Consider the following 24,400-nt stretch of genomic DNA (forward strand, 5'->3'; position numbering starts at 1 on the left):
TAATTATACACATCAATAAAAGGAGCTCAATAATCAGGAAAATAATGTCACTGTAAAGTAATAACTTCAGTTTGGTGACGAGACTTACAAAAATACAATATACAGCAAATAGAAGCATTGGAAAAGGCTCTGACAGGTTTTTATTGTCAAAATCCAAGTATTTGTTGGTATATTGGAATCATAAAAGGCAGAATGGTGAAAACAAGATGGAGTTAGTTTGAGAGTTCACGTATTAGGTGGAAATAGTTTTTGGCGAGTTGCAGTGATTTTCATATTAGACCCATCCTGTATTCAGTAATTCATTCATCACTACAATCATCTGCCTGCTCCTAAGAGATGCCAGCAGTCTTTACATTCTGTCAGCTCCCGCAGATTCTTCGTTTTATCTTTAATTAGAACTGCTGTACAATTAGCTTCCTTCGCACGTCATGAGTGAATTTGTTAATTCTGAAGAGATCACTTTCGTAGAATGCAGACATGTTGTGAATGTTGATCTGGCGTGCCTGGAGACCAAAGAGGAGCAAACTCAAGGTTAGCAATGCAAGGATGGCTCTTTAAGCACACAAGACACCTTGCAGTAGAACAAGGTACTCTCAATGGCTTTTGAACTGAATATTGAAATAATGAAGGTACACAAAAATGCTGGAGAAACTCAGCGGGTGCAGCAGCATCTATGGAACGAAGGAAATAGGCAACATTTCGGGTCGAAACCCTTCTTCAGACTCTGAAGAATCTGCCATCAACTTGCATTTTCTCAGCATCTTTCTCTACAAAATCTCAAGGTGGTTCCCATGAGGGATGATGTTTCAATCAGATAATTCAATCAGACATTGAAATAATGATCAGTTTTAAGCTTTAATACGACCAGTAAATGTGAAATAATGAAAAAGCAGGGAATTGTGGATCAAGAATCAGGGCAGTACTGTGGCGAGTCTGGTAGAGCTACAGAGACCCTGGTTCAATCCTGACCTCAGGGGTTGTGTGTGGAGTTTGCACGTTCTGCATGTGACCAGGTGAGCCTCCAGCTGTTCCTCCACATCACAAACACAAGTAGGTTAATTGGCCTCTGTAAATTGCTCCTAGTTTGTAGGAATGGAATAACATAGAACTAGCGTGAACGGGTGATTGATGGTCAGCATGGGTTGAATTGAAGGCAGTTTCCATGCTGTGTCTCTTCACGCTAAAAGAAGCAAGTACAAATTGCACTCCATTTTGAAGCACCATAACTGCTGACCGGAAATCATAATTTATAAACTTCTGCAAAGTTGCCACACTAATTAGATGCTTCAACTTACAAACCAGAAAACCGATGGAGACTATGCAGTTCCCCAAACACAAGTGAAACCGTTGCAACAAACAGAAATGGATTAGTGATCAGATCCAATTGGGCCTTGGGCAGATGTATACCAATGAGCAAAATAACCAGTCAGTATTTTCTTTTTCAAAAATAAGGTAGGCAAGTAATTGAAAGTGCACGGAAAGGCAGATGTAAGCAGATTCAATCAAAACTTTCAGACACAAATCAGCAAGTAATTGAAAGTGAGAAAATGAAATTGGAGGGAAAGAAATAATGCAATAGTTCTTCAAAGTTGACACGGGTGATGAGGCATTATGGCTCCTTGTGCCACGACTGCACAGTCCAGAAGAAATTTGATAACTGTTCTCAACGATCCTGAACTCACAGCACTCCCTGTCCCCGTCCTTTCAATTCTTTAATCTGAAGCCATATGCTTCAATTTTTTCCCATTTTGACTGAACATTTTATCCAAGCAGTGGTCTAATGGGAGCATCAGTTTTAACCAGTTCTCTGGATACTTTCAAGGGATAGCTAGATAGGGCTCTTAAAGATATCAGAGTCAGGGGATATGGGGAGAAGGTACTGATTGGGGATGATCAGCCATGATCATATTGAATGGCAGTGCCGGCTCGAAGGGCCGAATGGCCTACTCCTGCACCTATTGTCTAACACTAATTTCAGGTTGCAGACAGCATTCATATGTTGTGGTGACCTCTTGTGGCATTAGATGTAAAGTTCTGCTGGTATCGGATGCCAGTTCAAGCAGCAAAATGTATCGAATCAAACTGTTAGTAGAAATCATAATTTTGTCCTATAACTTGTGAAATTATTAAAAAAAAAATTGATTTATGGAAAAAAGTGCTGGAATAATTTAGCGAGTCAGGCGTCATCCCTGGAGAACGATTCGAGTCGAGAGCCTTCTTCAGACGGATTGTAAGAAGGGGGAAAGAGGTGAGGAAAATGTATGACTGCTTGAACTAGTCAAGGCAAATTGAACAAGTTGTTAAAATACCTGACTAGTCAAATTCTGTACGACTACTTCTTCACGCACAACACATACAGCACAAGCTATTTGGCCACTCAGACGAGGGAAATTATTAAGTGCATTTTCTACCACAGGTATCAAAGTTGATCTTCTCTCCTTGCTGCCTTTGTCAAGATTCAGCAGGCACTGAAGGTGGGGTTTTCTGACATTTAGCATGACAAAATTCGTAAACACAAAAATTAAAATACTGAACAAGCTGGACATTCACCTAAAGTCTTTTCTTTGACTGGATTGCAAACAAAGGCTTTCCACTGTCCCTCAGTATATGTGACAATAAGCAACTAAAATAATATTAAAAATATTATACTCTGGTCAGACAGCCTGCGGTTGGAGAACAAAGTTAATATTTATGGCAAAATGTGTAAGATGGAACTGCAGATCTGGTTTATACTGATAAACACAAAATGCTTATATTGATAAACACAAGGAGTAACAGAGCAGGTCAGGATGCATCTCTGGAAAAAAGGAACAGGTGACTTGTCTGGTTGGAACCCTTCTTCAGTCTCAGAGTTAGTGTGTGAATCTGTCTTTAGACTGGTCTTTTTCTCCAGAGATGCTGCCTGACCCACTGAGTTGCTCCAACACTGTGTGTCCATCTTTAATATTTTTGACCTTTAACTGAATGGTTAAATTAAATTTAACCCAAAATAATCATTCTAATAGTGCCACGGACACTACCTGCCCAGCTCAGGTATTAGGTTTTATCTTCTGTAAAGGAGCCATTTTGGGAGTAATGCTGCTTTTATAATTAAAAGGGGATTTAAGATGATCCCAGGGATTATGATTAATGAATTGGATTGCCTTATCTGAAGTAAATTTGTTTTTAAATCTAGGTTCTTCAGTCTGGAAAAGGGTCCTGACCTGAAACATCACCTAATCCATGTTCTCCAGAGATGCTGCCTGACCTGCTGAGTTACTCCAGCACTCGGTGTTCTTTTCTGTAAATCAGCACCTGCAGTTACTTATTTCCAGGCTGAAACAAATTTGGTGGAGGCTATAATTTATAATACTCACTACGGCATTTTTTTCTTACCTTATCAACCAAATCCTTTTCTGGGATTTCAATCGTGTCTTGCTGCGCTCCATACCTGTTGCGCTGATAAGTGGCCTGTTCAGCCACCAACTGCTTCAGAACAAAGAGCAGCAGCTCATTATTGTCACGCTTGAATGTCAAATACCGTGAAAACGTCTGCGGAAAGAATTAGCAGGGAGTTACACGTTTGCTTTACACTTTAGACTTGATACAGAGCAGAAACAGGCACTTGACCCACCTGCGATCAGGCCGTACACTAGCATTATCCTACACACTAGGGACGAATAGCACGCAGATGCTCCTCCTGGCTAAACAGCATTGGATTAAACATAGTAACTCGCGGATAGATAACATCTTAATAATTGAGCTATCTTACACGCCCGTCCGCCGGCCAGCCTGGACTTTATGGTCCAAGAGTCATAAGAGCAGCAAATGCCACCAAAATGCTACAACCTCCCCTTTATTTCTCCACCCATTGAGTTATCAAGAGATTCACCTTCCTCATGCTCCTCATGACGCTAAATTTCTGTGTGTCGATGAAGCTCTCCAGCATGACCCGAATGGCCATGTTGACGTCATCCTCCATCACATAGTCTCTTAGATGAATGCGAGCGTGCGCCTCGGCCATGCGGATCATAGATTCAATGTGTCGCACTGTAATGGGAATACTGCCCGTGGCCTGTGAGGGAGAAAAGCCATTTTTCAGCAAAAAGAGATCGACGACCACTCAACTAGTCAGCCACGTTCTCATCAGCTCTGCATCTCCCGTTTAATTTGTGCATCGGAAAGTTAGCCATCTCAGTTGTAGGTATGCTCACTGACTGAGAAATCAAGGCCACGGAATTCCAAAGGTGTATGTGATAAAATTTAAGAAAATCAGTCCTCTTGGGTTTAGAAGGATATGGGTCAAATGGGACTAGCACAGATGGGCACCTCGGTTGGCATCGATGAGCTAGGCTGAAGGGACTGTTTCCATGCCGCATGACAATGACTAAAATGGACAGTCCCTTTCAAAAGATTATGACTCAGCAGCAACGAGTAGACCAAGATGGATCCTTGAGTCAACTCAACCATAGAATGTAAATAGTTGAGTGCACAGCACCATGCAATCATCCTATTTATACAGCATGCTCACACAAAAATGACTGATGTCTTGATGTTGCTTTCTCTTTGTTATTCAATCCTTTATTCAAACTAAATAATTGGCTTCAAGCCTGGATGTCTCACCTTTTGCAGTAATGTTACATTGAGAATTTGCCTCTGGATTCCCTAACCAGTGGAAACATTTCTAAAACATCTACTCTGCCCTCATATCAACATCTAAACGATTATCTGGCTTATTATCACATTTCCAGCGTTTAAAATGACTGCTCTTTTTTGTACAACACAAAAGATTACTTAGAATATACTTCACTGGCTTGGATTTAATGATGACATAAAACACAACATAAATGTACTTGCTTCTAAATATACTCAAAATTCTGACACGTGAAGTTGGGAATTGGAGCAGGGGAGCAAATTTGATATAAAGCTCAAAAGATGGAATAGTACATTTAATTTTGCAGTTAAATTAATGATCTTGATAATATTTGCCCCCACAGAAATGTGTACATAACTATTCTTTCCACAAGAACATCCAAATTATTTGATCCCTCACCAAAGTGATATTATTCCCACCACTAACCCATTTGATGGAATTATAGATCATGGATTTGTTGCATCATTGGCTACCATTCAGCCCATTGAGATTATACTTGCTTTTATCAGAGCAAACCCACATGTTCCGTGCCCCTGATCATCCTGTTGAAAGCTCCAGTTAGTTCTTTTTGCCACTTTAGTTAGAAACTGAATTTCAGATTATAATTAGGTTTAAAACAGAAGGGCCTATGTTCCAACTCGTTCATGTTGACCAAGATATCTATCAGAGCTAGTCCCATTTGCCTGCGTTTGGTCCATTTTCCTCTAAACTTTTCTTATTCACGCATCTGACCAAATGTCTTTTAAATGTCGTAATTGTACCGCCTCTGCACCTTCCTGTGGTGCAATGGTTCAATGGTTTCTTTATTATCATGTGTACCAAGGTACAGTGAAGACAATCCCTTTAGTACATAATGTACATAACAGCTCACTGAGCTGATGTGCAAGCAGCCCTATTTTATAGTCCCAGCTGCAGATGGCCACATAGGCCCATGGCAGCCATCACCTCTGGTACGTCATTCCATATACATGCATGTCCTCAGATGAAATTGCAAGTCACATCATGATTGATATTTTCCACCATTACTCTCTCAGATTCCCTTAGAAACACTTTCCCACTGATGTCAAGCTCTGTAGTGATCTTAGATAAATTATCCAACATTTCAACAGAAAAACACCTCATCCACATACTTGTCCAAATTGATGACGCATAATCAAGTTCTTTTCCTACCATGGACTCCTTTCGGAGGTCACTGTACATCTTTGCCACTTTGTCCTGATCCATCCGATTCAGCTTGGGGTGGACTCTCTCCTTGGCATAAATGATATATTTCTTCAGCAGCTCCTGTGGAATTGGATCCACACCAAAGGTGTTTGGGAGGCAAGTTTCATCTGCTTCTTCGTTGGCATTCTCTTTGTTGCTCGGGTGATTTTTGACGTGACTGGCCACTACAAAACGAGCCAGTAGTTCATCCTGATCGATGATAAATATACAATCAGTAGGTCATAACACAGCTGAAAACTAATATATTAAAATCATAGAGGCATACTGCATGGAAATGGGCTGTTCGCCCCTGCATGCCCGCACTGACCAACATGCCCCATCTACACGGGTCCCATCTGCCTGTGTTTGGTCCATATCCCTCTAAACCTATCCAATCCAATCCAGGTCCCTGTCCAAATGTTTTTTGAACGTTGTGCTGGTACCTGCCTGAACTATCTCCTCCAGCAGCTCGTTCCTTATACCTACCACCCTTTGTGTGAAAAAAAGTTGCCTCGGGTTCCTAGTAAATCTTCGCCCTCACCTCAAACACATGTCCTCTGGTTCATGATTATCCCACTTTGGGTAAAATACTCTGTTCATTCACCCTATATTATGGGGTCAAGAAAAGAGCTTTCACGTAGCGGCCCTGTTTCTCCTCATCTTACCCCCACCACGCACAAGAAGCGACAAGACAGACACCATTGTATGCAGATGCCGAGAAGTGTGTTCAACTCTGGCTGAACAACTTCTAATCTTGTGTGGGCTCGATAAGACCCCATCTAATTCCCTTATGATCTTGTGCGCCTCTAAAAGAACAGCCCTCATCATGTGCTCCAAGCAAAGTCCTAGCCTGTTCAACTTCTCCCTCCCAGGCAGATCCTTGGCAACATCCTTGTAAATCTTCTCTGCACCTTTTCCAGTTTAACAATTATAAAACTGGAAAGGGAAAGATTGCACATTATACTGGTGACACAAAGCAATAAATTACAGTGCATTGAAGGACTACAAAGACAAGCTATGGTACTACAGTCCGGTGAACCTAATGTCAGTGGTGGCAAAGAAAACTGGATCTCCCAGAACTTGTAAAGAAGGAAATTTAAAATGTCTCCCAACTTCCGCAAATGCACTGTAGAAAGCACACTATCAGGTTACATCACAGCTTTGTTTGGGAATAGCTCTGCCAAAGACCGCAAGAAATTGCAGTTATGAATGAAGCCCAGTCCATCATACAGACCAGACTACATATCACTGTCTCCAGCTACACTTCACAATAATTCCTACCACTGACTCCATCTACACTTCACACCTTGGGAGGGCATCCAACATAACCAAGGACCCTTTTCACCACTGCTGTCCATCTCTGGGTAGATGATACAAAAACTCAAAAGCACCTCCCACCAGACTCAGGATGGGGTGAAGATCTTCCAATCACCCCATTGTGGACACTGGATAGTTCCCTGGAACTGTAATGCTACAAATGTTGAAAACTCTATTCTGATTTCTGGTGTCCTTCTCTTTGCTCTACCTGTTGTACTTTAGAATCAAGGAACAGCAGATGATAGGCACAAACTGCTGGAGCAACTCAGTGGGTCAGGCAGCATCTTTGGTTAAAAGGAATAGGTGACGTTGCAGGTCAAAACTATTCTTCAGACCTTTCTGAGGAAGGGTTTCAACCCGAAACATCACCGATTCCTTTTCTCCAGAGATGTTGGCTGACCCACTGAATTACTCCAGATGTTTGTGTCTATCTTCAGTATAAACCAGCATGTGCAGTTTCTTCCTAGGAGCAGCAGATGCTGGTTTATAAAAAAAAAAAAGCAATGCGATGGAACAGCACAATGGGCCAGGCAACATTCCTGGAGAATGCAGATAGGCGACAATTTAGGTCAAGACCCTTCTTCAGTTGACGTCTTCCTCTGTTCTACTTGTATATGGGTTGATTGTATTACCTAATTTAATTAGATAGCACATATACAAAACCTTGTCACTCTATCTCAGGACAAGTCACAATAATAAAGCAATGGACATGGGTTGCCAAAGTGAAATCCATTCGTACCTGAACAGCGTCAATTGTGTCTCGAACAACACACAGAACATCAAATCTGGAAACAATGGGCTCCGAGAGATCTACGTTCTCTGCAAATGTCAAAGATGGATCATACCGACCACCTGTAAAAAAATAATAAAAAAAGTCTCAAAATCATCACACTGTTCTCACTGTAATAACTGTCAAACATATAGAATGTCAGCCTGCAACATTAACGGCCCCTTCTTGCATTAAGATCTCCATCTCTCTTGCGCACATTCAGTTCTGGATCATCTTGACAATATGAACATCTGTCCAAGATGCAACTCCGACACAGCCCAGCCGTCAACATCGTGACACTGAATAAGCTCAGCCCCCAACGCCTGGACCTTCAGGCCTCCATCTGCAACTGGCTTCGAGAATTCCTGACCTGCTGACTCAGTCGATTAGAATAGAGCGTAACATCCTCTGGGTTATGTGTCCAATTCCATCTTCTACTGCCCATACACCCAAGTACGCCAACTTTATCTTAGGTTCACCAATACTTTTGGCCAGAATGACAACGAGACAAAACACAGGAAGGAGATCACGGTGCCAAAGAAGTAACCCACCCCGAACAAAAGGTTGGTTGTTAATCCAGAAATGAGGGGGTGAACACAACCCTGTTCTCGTCAACAGTGATAGTACTCATGTACTTAGGCAGCTATTTCACCAGCAAGTTAACCTGGTGCAGCGACCAAGAAAGCCCACCAGCGTAGTCACTTTCTTCGATTGTTGACAAGACCATGTGGATGATCAAGGCTTGGCCATGTGGATTCTCTCAAAAATCTCCAAATGTGCCTTAGAAAATATTCTGACGGGATGCATCTCAACCCGAGTGGTGAATAGAGCTGGATGTATCGTCAAGGATGCATATCACCCTGGCCATTCCCTCTTTCCTGTTGTATCTTCTAGGAGAAGATAAGGGAGCTGGTAAGCTCAGACATTTCAACTGAAGTACAGTTATATATCTAATTGTTATTGTTGGGAGTAACTCAGCGGGTCTGGCAGCACCTCTGGAGAACGTGGATAGATGACGTTTTGGGTTGGGACCCTGTCAGACCAGGATATTTGCTCAGTTCCTCATAGCAAACATTACATTCTATGCTTACGGCTTACATAAGGTAATTTCATTTTCTAATGACATGTTGAGTTATGGATTCTACATCTAGAGTCAAGAGTTCAAATCCCAACATGGCAGTAGGAAAATTACATTCAACTGATTCATTGTTTTAGGACAGCAGTGGCAGTTGCTGCTTTACAGTGTCAGAGACCCGGGTTCCATCCTGATGTACGGAGACCAGATCCTGCTGTCTGTATGGAGTTTGCATGTTCTCCCCGTGACCACGTGGGGTTTCTTCAGGTTCATCCCACATTCCAAAGATGTGCAGGTTTGCAAGTTAATTGGCTCCTAAGTTGTCCCTAGTGTGTAGAACAGAACTAGTGCACAGGTTGATTGTTGGTACGGACTCAGTGGGCCAAAGGACCCGTTTCCCCAAACTGTATCTCTAAACAAACCTAAAAATCTCAGAATACATTGCAGAGAGGCGTTACTGAATTATTCCCACCAATAGGGTTGGCAGCAGCAATGATCGTGCATCTGGCCTGCAGAGAGGTGACGATACCAGCCTTGGAGATGGATATGCTCTGCTGTTCCATAGCCTCGTGAATACTGGTCCTGTCCTGTTCGTTCATCTGAGGGGAAGGAAGAAGAAGTATCATTCACACATTCCTTGGTGTCTGAAAATTTCTGTGGCAACCAGGGTCAATTCCCAACTTGGGAGTTTTTGGCGACAATTGAAATGTCACAACACACCCAATAATCTGCTAATGCTCTGGACGAAGACGACAGGATGGGGTGAGAAGTCACATTAAGGGGCTCTGGAGCAACGTATAATGAAAGGGGTTTCTTCACAATTCATGAACTGAGGAAAAGACTATCTGGATTCACCAAATAGTTGTGCTTGTTGAATGAAAATGGCTTCCCAGATTGCTTCTATGCAAGTTAGTCATTGACATTGGCACTAGCATCATATAAAGGTCATGCAAAATGAGATGATCAATCTATCCCTCTCAACCCTATTCCACCTTCTCTCTATAGCCCTTGACACTGTTACTAATCAAGAATACGTCTTACTAATCTCCGCCTGAAATATACCCAATAACATGGTCTCCGCAGCTGTCTTTGGCAATGAATTCTAGATTCACCACCATGTGCCGAGATAAACTAATCCCATCTGCCTGCACGTGATCCCCATCCCTCCACATCCTTGCGTATCTAAGAGCTTCTTAAACTCCACTATTGCATCTGCTGCACGACTTCAAAATGTTGCTTCAGAGAAGATGACCAACCAACCCTTGGTTAATATTGTAAGAGTTAGGTTGATAGTCAGCAGAACACGAACCTTCACCCACCATGAGTTAAAACAGAAGGAAGAAAGAAAACAATGACGTGCAGCATTTACTAACCTTGTCAAACTCATCTATGAGGCAGACCCCTCTATCTGCCAACACCAGAGCCCCAGCCTCCAAAGTCCATTCTCTGCTCACTGGGTTCCTCCGTACGTAAGCAGTAAGACCAACAGCAGAAGCGCCTTGACCGGTGGTGAAGATTGCTCGACTGGAGACCTTTTCAACATACTTCAGGAACTGTGATTTTGCTGTGCCAGGGTCACCACACAGAAGGACATTTATGTCTCCGCGCACCTTGTGCTTCCCACCTGAAATCCAAGCCAAAGGGGGAGGCAGACAGCAACACACACAAGACAGACATCAGTTAATTAATTCATTATCGGCTGTAGGAAAATATAGTAATTTCACCAATAAATCTAAGCACTAAAAAACAAATTAACTAGGATGGTAAACGGTGCCCACGTCACCTGAAATCTACAATTACAATAATAAAAGAATATGGCTGAGAGCAAACTAATCAATACTACAGCCAAAGCAATGAATCAAGCACTCCAATCAATACAACTGGTGGAAACTGCTGGAGAAGATGGAAAACACAATTTTCTAAAATTGGCAGCAACTAACTTTAGTGTTGCAACTACTCTTAAATATATTTAACACTCGTATCGTACTGTATGATGAAGGGGGTAGTCAATAGGACAAAGAGCTTAATTAAAATGGGGGGGGGTGTGGTGGTTTGAAGAGGCTTGCGTGTTGGCAGTGCAGAGTCGAGGAACGTGCCAAGGGAAGAGCAAAATGGAGAACGCTGGAGTACAAGATCCACACCGGTCAATGTTACTACAAAGGATTGCTCTATTAATAAATTCAGTCCCCCTACCTGGATTTTTGGCTTCTCCTCCAAACAGTGCCAATGCGAGCCCCCTTTTTATATCTTCATGACCATATATAGAAGGAGCAATGCTGGCAAATATCTGGGTACAAGATAAACATACATTAGCACCAACAATAAGCCCAACTGCATTGATCAGTTAAAACACAAGAGCCTAGCTAATATAACCTATAAACCCATTTGCCTCTGGTTAGGATCCAATCGTATAATAATCCATCTTTTATACCCATTGTCTATTATTTCCTATTACCTCAAATGCTTAACGTTTGTTTGCCCTCCAGTGGTTTGTGCATTGCTCAACAATGTAGCATCTGCAGTCTCGTGTCACCAGAAAGGGAATGATAAGATCACAGAAGTCGCATTTGTCAAATAAAGAAATATGTTCACAGCAAGGAGTGTCAAGGGGAAAGAATGAATGAACTACAGGCAGTGATTATGAAAATATGGCCCAGCTGTTAATTTAGCATCTGCTGACATCTAAATGCTCAGACCTTCCACTTGAAACAGATGCTCAGCCCTATGAATATATTAACCTGGGCTTAACAGCTGTGTTAAGACCGGGTAAATTTGATTAATGATGCTCAGTTTTTGCTGCGTCTTTATTGAGTACTGGTTGTACCACTGCAAAGATCACCAAAAGAATGTTCATCATTCTTCGTCATTCTGATAAAAGGTTCGGACCCAAAACGTTACTAATCTACATTCTCCAGGCACGCTGCCTGACCCGCTGAGCACTCCAACATTTTGTATCCTTTCTCACCAGGGAAAGTTTGATGAATTGATATGGAGCTACGGGTGTAGCCATACAGCAAAACTCTGGTGATAGCTCGGGTTTCATGAGGTTAAGCATTAAGGGCTAGCGTCACTTACCACGGTCCCCAATAACCAAGCTACATTATGCAGCCTGACAGGTTGATGAACAACAGAGACCAATTTTCAGAGTCTCAGCTATGTTCCATTTGACACTGATTTACACCACTAAATCAATATTTCACTCGCAATACAGAATGCAATTATGAAACGCATTGACGGGTTTAATATATAATTATGTTAATGAAAAGCTCCTTTCTATGCTTAGGCAGAAATCACAATAGCACATAGGGACCAAGCTTAACACGTTACTGGGAATGTTCACTGCCTCGCTCTGGTGGTGATCACACACTTACTCGTTCACCAATGACCTCATCTTTGGAGAGCATCACAATAGCCTTCATGTCTTCATCGGTAAGCTCACCAACGGCGACTTTATTGTCCTTTTTTGTGATATGATTTGCCATGATTACTGTTGCAAAGACTGGGAAGCCATTGGCTGTGTTGAGGGAACCATCGTAATTATTGTGATATATACCAGTGAGTTCCTGAAGAAAAGGACAAAGTAAACAGAAAATAGTCAGAATTATTAAAATTGATAAATACTCCAGCTTGCAACTGTACAGATATACAAAAAACATGTCAGCTTTATACATGCAGGCGATACACTACTATCTCCCCCCCAACAACCGATCAAATCTACTCGGCCTTATCCTCTGCCTCGAGGATATAAAGTGTTGGATGGCCCAGAAGTTCCTCCAACTAACGAGAGCAAGTCTGAGGTCATCCTACTCGGCCCCCCATTACTCAAACCTCACATCAAAAACATTGGCGTGATATTTGACTCCACGTTGAAATTTGCCAAACAAGTCAATGCCGTGGTAAAAGCTAGCTTCTTCCAGCTTCGGACGATAGCTAAAATAAAACCATTCCTCCAATTTGACGACCTCAAAAAGATCATCCACTCATTTATCACCTCCCGCCTTGATTACTGCAACTCCCAGTACACTGGCATCAGCCAATTATCCCTGTCCCGCCTGCAATTGGTCCAAAACGCCGCAGCAAGACTCCTTACGGGCACCCGAAAAATGGACCACATCACCCCGATTCTGGCCTCACTCCACTGGCTCCCAGAGCAGTTCAGAATCAATTTCAAGCTCCTTCTTTATGTATACAAAGCCCTTAACGGGCTTGCCCCCACTTACATCAAAAATCTGCTCACCCACCACCTCCAGGTGCCTCAGATCGGCTGACTTGGGGTTACTGACCATCCCGCGGTCTAGGTATAAGCTCAGGGGCGACCGTGCTTTTGCGGTTGCAGCTCCTAGATTATGGAACAGCATCCCTCTTCCCATCAGAATTGTCCCCTCCATCAACTCTTTTAAGTCTAGACTTAACTTATTTCCACTCTCAAGCCTTTCTTGGGGTCCTGTATGTATGTATTGTTGACCTATGTACCACTGTTTGTAGCACGGTAGTACCTGCACTAATGTAAAGCACTTTGGTCAACGAGAGTTGTTTTTAAATGTGCTATAGAAATAAAATTGACTTGACAGTCACGCATCAAAGCAGCACAAAGGCTGCAGTGTCACATTTTCTTCAAATGTTGGTATAAATGGCAAATAATTTCCCCACCTAATGAACAGCTTATTTAAACATTTCCCCCAAATTTTGAGTATTGTGTTCAATTTTGGTCACCCTCTTGTAGGAAAGTTAGAACGGATGCAGGGAAACTTTACGAGGATGTTGCCAGGACTCAAGGGCCCGAGCTATAGGGGGAGGTTGAGCAAGATTAGGATTTATTGCGCAGGAGGATGAGGGGTGATCTTATAGAGGCGTATAAGATCACGAGGGGAATAGATAGGGAAGATGCACAAAGTCTCTGACCCAGTGTATTGGAATTAAGAAATAGAGGACATAGGTTTAAGGTGAGAGGGAAGAGATTTAATACAAATCTGAGGGGCAACTTTTTCCACACAAAGAGCGGTTGGTATCCGCAATAAGTTGACAGAGGAGGTAGGTGAGGCAGGTGCTATCACAACATTTAAAAGACATTTGGACAGGTACATGGATAGGAAAGGCAGGATTTGGCCCAAATGCAGGCAGGTGGGATTTTGGTCGGTGTGGGAAAATTGGGTCACAGTGCCTATTTCCATGCTGTATAACATTATAAAAACGTATTCAATAAATGCTTCTGAACACTTACAATTTCATCACCGGGTTTACAGCTATCCACCAAGTCTGCCAAAAGGATGGCATCTTTTGAGCGAGGCAGCCTCCCAGCGGCAACCTTGCCTGGGCTTTCCTGAATGGTGATCCTTTGGTAATTCTGGTACACAGTCTGAAGGGAAAACAAGGAATGATTGGAAAACAGGAAGTTGATATTTCACATGACAATTGCAAGTGAAAAGCAACGATTTTTATGGATAGGTCATTCAAGCTAAGAAACTACATTTTAATAAGGTCTTCAGAGTAGGAAGTACTTTCCTCCATATCTGAAGCAGAAATGATTTGTGTAGCTTGATATTTCCTCTTCATTAGCCATCCTATATTTTATAAATGCAAGCATTTATAAAAACTTTCTACTTCTGTCAGAATAAACAATAGGTGCCCCTCCAGAATTTGAAATGATAGATAAGATGGCGATCAATGTGCTTAATTCAAAGCGAACATTTTAGATACAAAGTGCTGGAGTAACTCAGCTTGTCAGCCCTGCAGAGCATGGATAGGTAACGTTTCAGGTCAAGACCTTTCTTCAGATCTCGACTCAAAATGTAACCTATCCATGTTTCCAGAGATGCTGCCTGACCTGCCGAGTTACAGTGCCCTCGGCAGGTCAGGCAGCATCTCTGAACAAAGACCCATCATTTATTTATGTGCCTCTGTACTCCACAATTTGAGATATGTAATTGAAAAAAAAGAGGGAAAAAAGGAAGAAAAAAAAAGAAAAAAGAAAACCCATGTGGTCAGATCACACGCATTGTCAGATTTTAATAAAGGCCATTTTTATACATTTTGGTGTCACCATGTGGAAATGACAGCTATGTTAGCATGATTATGACAGCTTTCCACGCTCGTTTTAGTGGGGGTGGATAGCTATTCAATAAAATAAGAAACTGTTTCAAATACCAAACTGAACTGTCCTACAGAGTAACTTAACAAACCTCCTCCATGTTGATTTCAAATGGTCCCATAGATTGACACTCGGGGCAAGAGCCTGGTTTCACTTCCTGGTTCTGGGACTGAAAGAATGGTCCCAGGATGAAGTTGCACTTGTTACAGTTGTACTTGACCATACTGAGCTGTGGCAAGACCCCGGTACAACTGGTAACCACTCCACTTGTCCGGATCAGCTGATTCAAGTGAAGTTGTCTGGAATGAAAATAAAGAAGAAATTTGAATGGCATTTAAAAAAAAGAATGTATGGTATCTAGGTGCACTCCAAACTTCTGCATTCTAATTCTAGATGGTGAAAATGTTTTCAGTTGTCAGATGACATCACATGCTGCAGGGTATCCTGAAAGGACACAAAGTGCTGGAGTAATTCAGCAGGTCAGGCAGTATCTCTGGAGAACACAGATAGGTGGCGTTTTGGGTCAAGACCCTTCTTCAGACTGATTGTTTGGGGGGTGGAGGGGGAAAGAGACAAAGCTAGAAAAGGGGAGAGACAGGTCAAAGCGTGGCAGGTTGGCACAGGAGAGGGAGATTTTTTTTGACAGGCAGATGGTTGGAGCAAAGGCCAGAGATAAGAACTATAGGTGCAATACAGGATTGAAGAGTATACGGGATTAACTCACCCCTCCCCCCACCTGAACTCCCAACTATTTCTCCCCTTAACACTGCACCCCGCCCCACTGGTGCCGACTCGGTGGTCTGAAAGGCCTGTTTCCATGCTGTATCTTTATTAAATAAATTCAGCAGGTCAGGCAGCATTCCTGCAGAATGTGAATCAGTGACGTTTTGGGTCGGGACCCTTCTTCAGACCAATTCTCAGACGAAACAAAAAAATCATTAAGCTACTGCACCTGAGTGATCGGAGTTCCTCTACCAGAGGGAGGCTGGAGATTCTGACGTGGATCTCCTTCGCAATCCGGTTGTACTTTGGATACATGGAGAGTACAACCTCTTTGGCTGCTTCATCGAAGATCTTTAGCATTTCTGCCGGGGCCTCAGGCAGGAAGTAGGCTAGCACGTGTTCTCTGGCTGCCAGGTTCTCATAATTAACCACCAGGCTCTCTCGGTTTTCTAGAAACAGGAATAGCCATTCCATGAGAACCGACATCACCAATTATAAGGCCACATGTAGGAGAGAAGCCACGCAAGAAACCATCGTCTCACTGAATATACATGAATCGCTACTCCCAGCAAGAGAGGTTTTGTTTGTTGCAAAATTTACTATTTCGTCAGTGAAGGGTTTAGCAAAAAAGTGCTTCTTAACATCCAGGTGCTCCGGTTTCCTCCCACACCCCAAAAACGTGCGTATTTGTAGGTTAATTGGTCTCTAAAATTTGTTGGGATGGATGAGAAAGTGGGATAACAGTGAACTAGTGTGAGGGGATGATCATTGTGAACTCATTGGGCTGTATGTAGGACTCATCTCCATGCTGTATCGATCTCTAAACTGAAGTAACAAAATGCGCAACCAAATCTTCCAAAAGAAACATTTTCGAATGACATGCAGTGACATGATTCATGTGGCAGAGAAATATTGAACACCTCTGGATACTTCCACCCAATGATTTGCACAGGTACTGCCATTCCGTTCAGACTTATTACTCCAATATTCAGCTAGACTAACTGAACTTGTGCAGGAAAAGATATATATTCCCGTCACAACAATGTCTCAGTTCAACTCACCTTTACACATGTCACTAATCTTCTCCTTGAAAACATTGTGCCCATGCTCATCGACATGGGTCCGGAGGAAGTTCTTAAAACGGTGGTAGATCTCTAGTCGAGGTGCTGCCATGGAAACCCACTCTCTGACCGAGTGGCCTTTCATGTCCTCCAGGTTTTCAATGCTTTCAATCATCTGCCCACGAGAGAAGAAGAAAGGGGACGGACGATAAGTATTGCCTTACAGCCACAGCATCAGATGATCTCACAGGAGGGCTTGGTAAGCCAAATGCTGTTGTTTACTCAATTGAAGAGTCCAGGAGACACTGCCTCAAGACAGGTCAGCTACTTAAAACAGCAAACAGCAATAATTTTGAGCGTTTAGAAAAATAACCCATTCAGGTGACAGGTTTCGGACACTATTACAAAATTTATAGGGGTCGATTAACAGAGGGACAGTATTTCTATATCCTATCTTTTATTTAACTCTGTTTCACTCAAGTTGAAAGGACGGCCACTTCTCTGTCCAGGTTTTGCACCATAGTCCAGGATCTCTTAACTGACAAAATTATTTTGTTTGAACTAAGACAACAATAAAACCTCGTGTGATTTGCTTCTGTACTGCATTTGCAAACCAATTTCAGCCCCACATTGTCTGATTCACTCAGACAAACCACATTAGGATTACTCCAAAAAGGATTTTCAGCCCACTTAGTCAGGCTTTCTTAGGATCAAAAAATGAACCCAGATCCTTAATTGGCCAGCTCCTTTGCAAATCCTGTATTGCATTGTTTTTGTTCAGGGAACAATGTTGCAGGTGTGAGTACAGTTACCATGGTGGGACAGATTAAATAGGTCACGTCCGACATTAGAGCTTAGATCCTTTCTCACCTCCTCATCATACTCAGCCGCTCCATCAGCTGCTCGCTCCGCTAAACGTCGCTTCCTCGCAGGTCGCTCTTCATCCTCGTCGTCACTCTCTGCGTCAAATGAGATTTCCAATTAATGCTATTCTTTTTTCACCTCGCACCCCGTTTCACACAGAAAACAATCTAGTAATGTCAGGTGACTATCGTTATAAATTATACAATTCTGCAGAATGGATTAAAAATTCAAAGAATGTCAAAAGTGCCGTAGGTCAGGCAGCATCTCTGGAGAACATGGAGGTGACACTTCCTTAGTTCTCGATCTGAAACTTCAACTATCCATGTTCATCAGAGATCTGTTGAGTCACTCCAGCACTTTGTGTCCTTTTGTGCACTAACCAGCATCTGCAATTCTGTTTCTACATTCATAAACATGTTCAAATAGTGGCACCTCTGGAGGAAAATCCCTGCTCTTTCCATAAAGAGAAGATTTAAAAAAACCCTTTGAGACTCTTTCACTATCAGAATTTGAATAGTGGCCAAACAAATGAGGTCTTCACCTTTCTTGAAGGACTGCAACCTTATCAGGGTATAGCTAAGGCACCAGAATCAAGTCAATTTATCAACAAATCTGGATACCGACCATCTATAGTATACTGATGAAAGATAAAATAGAGAGTAGTTCACTCCGGGATCAGTGTGTACATGTGCTCACTGTCCAACTGCAGGACTGAACACTAAGGAAATAGTTCCCCTTCCCAGAGATAGGTGCAGTGCAATACTAAAACTTCAATAAGCATTAATTAACTTAAAAAACAGAAAAAGGGTCTGGGGAAAGAAAACAAACTGTCACTCTACTCTGCCATTCTAGAAAGAGACTCATTTTTAAAATCAATGTCAATTCCTATTAGAAAACCCTAGTAAACAAAGTATGGAAAGTGTGTCCAATTGCAAAGTCCAAAATCAAAGTCACTAAACCCATAGTTAAAAAGGCCATGACATAGCATCACATGGGGGACATTTGGATAAAACACCAGAAACGTGCTATCAATTGATAGCAAAACTAAGCAGACAATTTGGAACAGTTACCAGTTTGGCACAACCTCTCACTTGGGGATTATGCTTGCATGCATCCTCTATAGCAGGGGTTCCCAACCTTTTTTGTTCCATTTACCCCGGGCAACTTTTCGAAAGTAAATTTACCCGCACCCCGTTTTATTCAGTAATTTGAGCTTACACTACTACCATAATAAAGCAATTAACAAAGGGGACATTTTAAAATATTGTTTTTAACAAATCCAGAATCAACAAATTTACCCCCTGGGTAGGTGAAAATTGCCCCAGGTTGGGAACCCTTGCTCTACAGTGCCTGGATTGCAGTGTAGCGTTTGATGTTTTAACAGGCAGAATGATTTCTAACATGATCAGCACGGTGTGCATTTAATTCTTCCACTGACTTGCATATATCAATGGCTATTTATTCCTTAGCTAAAGGTTTCTAAAAATTAAACAGGTTGACGTTACCGGTATTATGCCTGTCAGAATATTCTCGGCTTACTTTTCAAAAAGCAAAAACACTGGTCATTGCCGACTTCATATTTTTATAAGACAGAGACTTACCATACAGGAGGTCTATCCTCATCCGACCCTGGCCCAAACCCTCTGCGTGGTCTCTCCTTCGCATTTCTCTTTCTGCTTCTGCTCGTTGGCTGGCAGTCATATCCTCCAAGTCCTCACCATCATCCAGACCATCCCTCTCATAGACATCCAGTTGAGGAATAGCACGGTAATCACTAAAAATAAGGATAAGATAAAAGATATCTTACAACGAACAGTCATGTGGGAAATCCTATCTAGAAAAACAATTGGCAAGGTAGGCTGTGAATGAGGCCATTTAAAGGAACAGTGATAGAGCTGCTGCCTCTTGGCGCCAGAGACCCAGGTTCAATCCTGACCTTGGGTGTTGTCTGCATGGAGTTTGTATGTTCTCACGGTGACGGCATGGGTTTCCTCTGGGTACTCTGGTTGCCTCCCACATTCCAGAGTTGTGCAGGTTTGTAGGTTAATCGCCTTCTGCATATTGCCCTTAGTATGTAACATGCAAAACTGGGATAACATAGAACTAATGTGGGTGACCGTCAGCCACAGACTCAGTGGGCCAAAGGGCCCTTCCACACTATATCTCCAAACCAAACTAACACCAAACAATAGGTGCTCTAGTAAGCCATTCGAGCCAGCGAATGTGATCATGACTGATCATCCCCAATCAATACCCTGTTCCTGCCATCTCCCCATATTCGCTGACTCCGCTATCTTTAAGAGCCCTATCAAGCTCTCTTGAAAGTATCCAGAGAACCGGCCTCCACCTCCCCCCGAGGCAGAGAATTCCACAGACTCACAACTCTCTGTGGGGAAAAAGTGTTTCCTCATCTCTGTTCTAAATGACTTACTCCTTATTCTTAAACTGAGGCCCCTGTTAAACCAAACCAAACATTATGTCTGATAAACAATAGCCTTTTTTCCCCACCGAATTTGGGTATATACATCACTTGTGGCTCCGGATACTTTCCTCGAAACACGAGTACTAATCAAATTGGCACAGAAGGGATCAATGCAGTTTTATAGATTGATGCGTTACCAACTGTACTATAATGCTGCAAACCTGGTGCAGACTTTGGCTCCCTGTGCTACTCTGCTAAGCACCTGCCACGAATCCAGCAATGAATCTCCCTGCAGCTTATATGGAGATGTAATCTGTGAGGACTGGCAATGGACAGTAGCACCGTGCCCCAAAGCTGCACCCTGGTCTTTGCTGGGAACTGGCAGTATTTGGTCTATTTAATGATAACCCAAGTCCTACCGTCTGTTTCATTTACAGCTGCCATTTCCTCATATCTTTACTTGGCTACACAGGCTCTACAGCCTGGAGATGTTACGATAATACGATGCTCATAGGCCATTGATCACAGTTTTCATGCAAAAGGAAAAATGAGTAGAATAACCTTTTAATAATATAATTAGAACACAAGCTTGGTGTAATAGTCATCAAAATCATTGACGCAATGAAGCAAACCTACATAATTTTTAACTCTAGACTCAATAAGATATAAAGATTATTATACATAAAAGTAACAATGTATAGATTTTTCCTACAAAAATCCACTTTAGGTTATTTTTTTTAAAGAATTAGAAAAAAATCAATTCACAGATCAAACTCCTTCAGACAAAGATAAATTTGAAGAACAATCAACATCAAGCAGAGTTGATAATTACTGACCGCTCAAGGTCATCTCCCATCAGATCCTCGCCATCCTCTTCCTCCTCTGCCAGCACATCAGTTCCCAACAATCCTTCCGACTCATCTTCAAATGGTGGGAGATCTCTTCCTGGACTGGAGGTCAAGGCATCTCCTCGCCGAGGGGTTTGATTGGGGCTAGTCGCCATGGTGAATGACTCAGAAGAATCCTAAATTGGGAGTGAGCACAGGAGAACAATATACAATGAAACACACTATTTTGATGTGGTTCTCAAGTTCCCATGTGTTCATGAAATTATGCAGATATCTTAGTTTACAGTAACGGTAAAATCCTGTTGTACCCAAGACCTGCAATTATCCACAAACGGCCTCAAAAGCATAAATTATTTGCAAGTAGATTTACATGCTTGCCACGATGGCACTTGCCCAAAATACAGATGAATGCACTTCCAGCAAATCTGATGTAAAAGATTGCATGTTTAACATGCAATAATCGAAGCAGTACGCACGACTCACAGAAACAGATAAGTCTCTGATGCAGTCAAAATGCTGTTGGCAATGACACTTCAGATCACTCGCTAGGATGTCACAGCCTCAAGTACTCCAGTAACGTGAACACAAAATCTAGATCCGTTTTGCAGTGACATTGAGGATTGTCACAAGTATCATCTTTTAGGCTTTACTTAACTTTTTTTGGAAACCACTACATGGTTACTTTTTAAGAGCAATCCTGAAGCCCTAATCTTCTGATATTATGACATATTTATTTCCTCGGCCAACATCAGCAGTGCGGCATGCAATCTGGTCATGGAATTGGGAGTGAGCACAGGAGAACATAAGAGCTGTCAAATTATTTCTTCATCAAGTATGTATCCAATTCCCTGTCAAAGACTACCATGTGATCGAGTCACTGCCCTGTGAAGTACTATTCATTAAACCCAAGCATCAAAACAAGCATTCCTCATGTCATCTCTGCTAAGTTTATCACCCAAATCTGCAGTCTCATTGGAAATGGTGGCTTCCTTATTTACCTATCCAAATCCTTCAAACAGCACCCGAGCCAAAACACAACCAAGCGAGGATCATTGTTCCTTGAAATAAGGAACTGCAGGTGCTGGTTTACCGAAGAAAGTGCTGGAGTAGCTCATATGAACATGCATAGGCGATGTTGTGGGTTGGGACTCTTCATCTGAAGAACGACCCCTGACCCAAAACGCCATCTATCCATGTTCTGCTGAGATGCTGCTTGACCCACTAAGCTACTCCAACACAATCTCTCTTCATTGTTCCTGGACCTGTATAAAACTCCAAACTCCATTCAAGGGGTCTCCGAATTGAAGTATGGACTCTGCCTATCCAGAAGTTCAACAGAAATGACATGGTGAAGAACATGTGCAAATCTCAGCTGGACAGATATAATATGTAGGTGGTTGTGCTACAATGCAATAGTTGTGTTCTTAGGAACTCTGGCGTTATAGAAAACAAATTATGAAAATAATTGTATCAAAAGGGAAAAGGGAATTGGGGTGGAAGATTTCAGACTTAATCTTCACAAGTAAACAGTGTTTTAAGGTTATTTTTGTACCTGCTCTATGTCACATTGTTGAACAGTTAAACAGAGTGCTTAAGTGTAAAAAGTAGCGATTGCTTGTCAATTTCAATAGAAGCGATCGCTTGTCAATTTCAGTAACTACCCTTAGTGAAGCTGACAGGTCATGTTCTGAAGGGACAACAGTGTCCAATTACTGAGGGTTGTGGGTACAGATTCAATTTATTTTCTTTAGAGACTGTTTTCCAATATTGTAGATTTCTTTCCTAGTCAATTTCCAAAGTAACTTAGGTTAATTTTAAACCTTCTGGCTCTCGATAGAAATCGCTTTATAATCAATTCACATTGTGAAAACACACGTTGTGGCAGAATTCTAATCTAGTCAATGGAATACATTTAGGTTAGCGGTCATTGAGAAAATAAGCAGATGAAGGGTATGGTATTGACATGCCTAAAATTCAATTCATAGCCTATAGTGAAACAGTCCACCAGAGATGTAAATGAATACAGACCTTCCTCCTAACAATTAGTACCTTTTAATCAAACTATTGTTCCATAACATTTGACACTGCTTCCCATTCAAATTAAAATCTAGAGGATGGAACTATAGTACTATAGGCTGCCAATATTAAAGGCCCACACAACGATGATCATGCTCTCATCTTGCTACTACCATCAGAAAGGTGGTACAGGATCTCAAAACCTGCAACCACATGGTTCAAGAATGAGTCAAGTGTTTAATTTTCACATGTACCAAGAAATTCCTACTTGCAACAGCATAACAGGTTTGTTAAACACGGTACTCAATAGATAACCTAAACAACAAAGGTTCAATAAATAATAGTGCAAAACAACCCAAAACACCTAGTGTCAACCAGGCAGTTCATGCACTTGAACGCTACACAACACTAACTCAAATCATCTTTGTTGCACTAGACTTGTTTTGCACTAGAATTAGGGCTAATGATTGATCTAATTTTCATTTATTATCTATTGCATACTATGTTTACATGACTGTGATGGTGTTGGAAATAAGAATGTCATTGTTCAGTCGTCAGTACACATGGCAATTAAACTCTTAAGACACAGAAAGCTGGAGTAACTCCGCGAGACAGGCAGCATCTCTGGAGAGAAGGAAAAGGTGACGTTTCGGGTCGAGACCCTTCTTCAGACTGGTTAGGGGGGGTTATTTGATGGGAAGAAGCTGTCGAAATAAAGGACAGTAGGAGGATTTCTGAAGGGCCCCGACCCGAAACGTTACCTATCCATGTTCTCCAGAGAGGCTGTCTGACCCGCTGAATTATTCCAGCACTTTGTGTATTTTTGTTTTGCTGAGTTACTCCAGCACTTTGTGCCCTTGTGTATAAACCAGCATTGCAGCCCCTTGTTTCTACAAAGAACAGTAGATGCTGGTTTAAAAAAGGCACAATGTGCTCGAGTAACTCAGCAACTGCGTTGTCGGTATTGACAATTAAACACTCTTGATGAGGGGAGAGAGAGCAACGTCCATGTCCCGGACCACAGGTCCTGCTATCTCTCCCCCCCATCCCATAGCCGCCCGCTCCGGGTAAATCACCCCCGGGCTTAACCGGGGAGGTGTCAACCCGGCCCCATCTGCGTCCCTTCACTCACCGCCATTGTGGCTCCGCGTCGCTCTCCTCGGCAGCGAGGAAGACTTTGGCGCCAAATGCCCACCTGACCCGAATTTCGCGCCACCGCGCGTTTGCGTCATCGCGCCCTCATGCATATTGATCACTCTGTATATTAATGAGCCCAGGGCCCAACCACGTGGTGGAGGGCTGCTGCATGTTAATGAGCTGACGTCAGCAGACTGCATGTTAATGAGCTGACGTCAGCTGGCTGCATGTAAATGAACTGACG

At 42.3% G+C, this 24,400-nt stretch overlaps 1 protein-coding gene across 1 annotated transcript; it reads right to left on the reverse strand.

Moving 5' to 3' along the window:
* Window positions 1–137: 137 nt before the first annotated feature.
* mcm2 (minichromosome maintenance complex component 2) lies at window positions 138–24,285 on the reverse strand. The gene is made up of 17 exons (XM_055647976.1): window positions 24,152–24,285; window positions 20,992–21,179; window positions 19,335–19,507; window positions 17,740–17,828; window positions 16,870–17,044; window positions 16,038–16,257; window positions 15,177–15,384; window positions 14,219–14,353; window positions 12,369–12,560; window positions 11,191–11,284; window positions 10,371–10,621; window positions 9,470–9,596; window positions 7,893–8,005; window positions 5,804–6,046; window positions 3,872–4,054; window positions 3,376–3,531; window positions 138–503 (listed from the first exon to the last, which is right to left on the reverse strand). Exons 1-17 carry the CDS (start codon window positions 24,155–24,157, stop codon window positions 393–395), a joined length of 2,664 nt encoding a protein of 887 aa, XP_055503951.1. The 5' UTR covers window positions 24,158–24,285; the 3' UTR covers window positions 138–392.
* Between the last annotated feature and the right edge of the window lie 115 nt (window positions 24,286–24,400).

This window comes from Leucoraja erinacea, chromosome 16, assembly GCF_028641065.1.
Source record: "Leucoraja erinacea ecotype New England chromosome 16, Leri_hhj_1, whole genome shotgun sequence".
NCBI lineage: Eukaryota > Metazoa > Chordata > Chondrichthyes > Rajiformes > Rajidae > Leucoraja > Leucoraja erinaceus.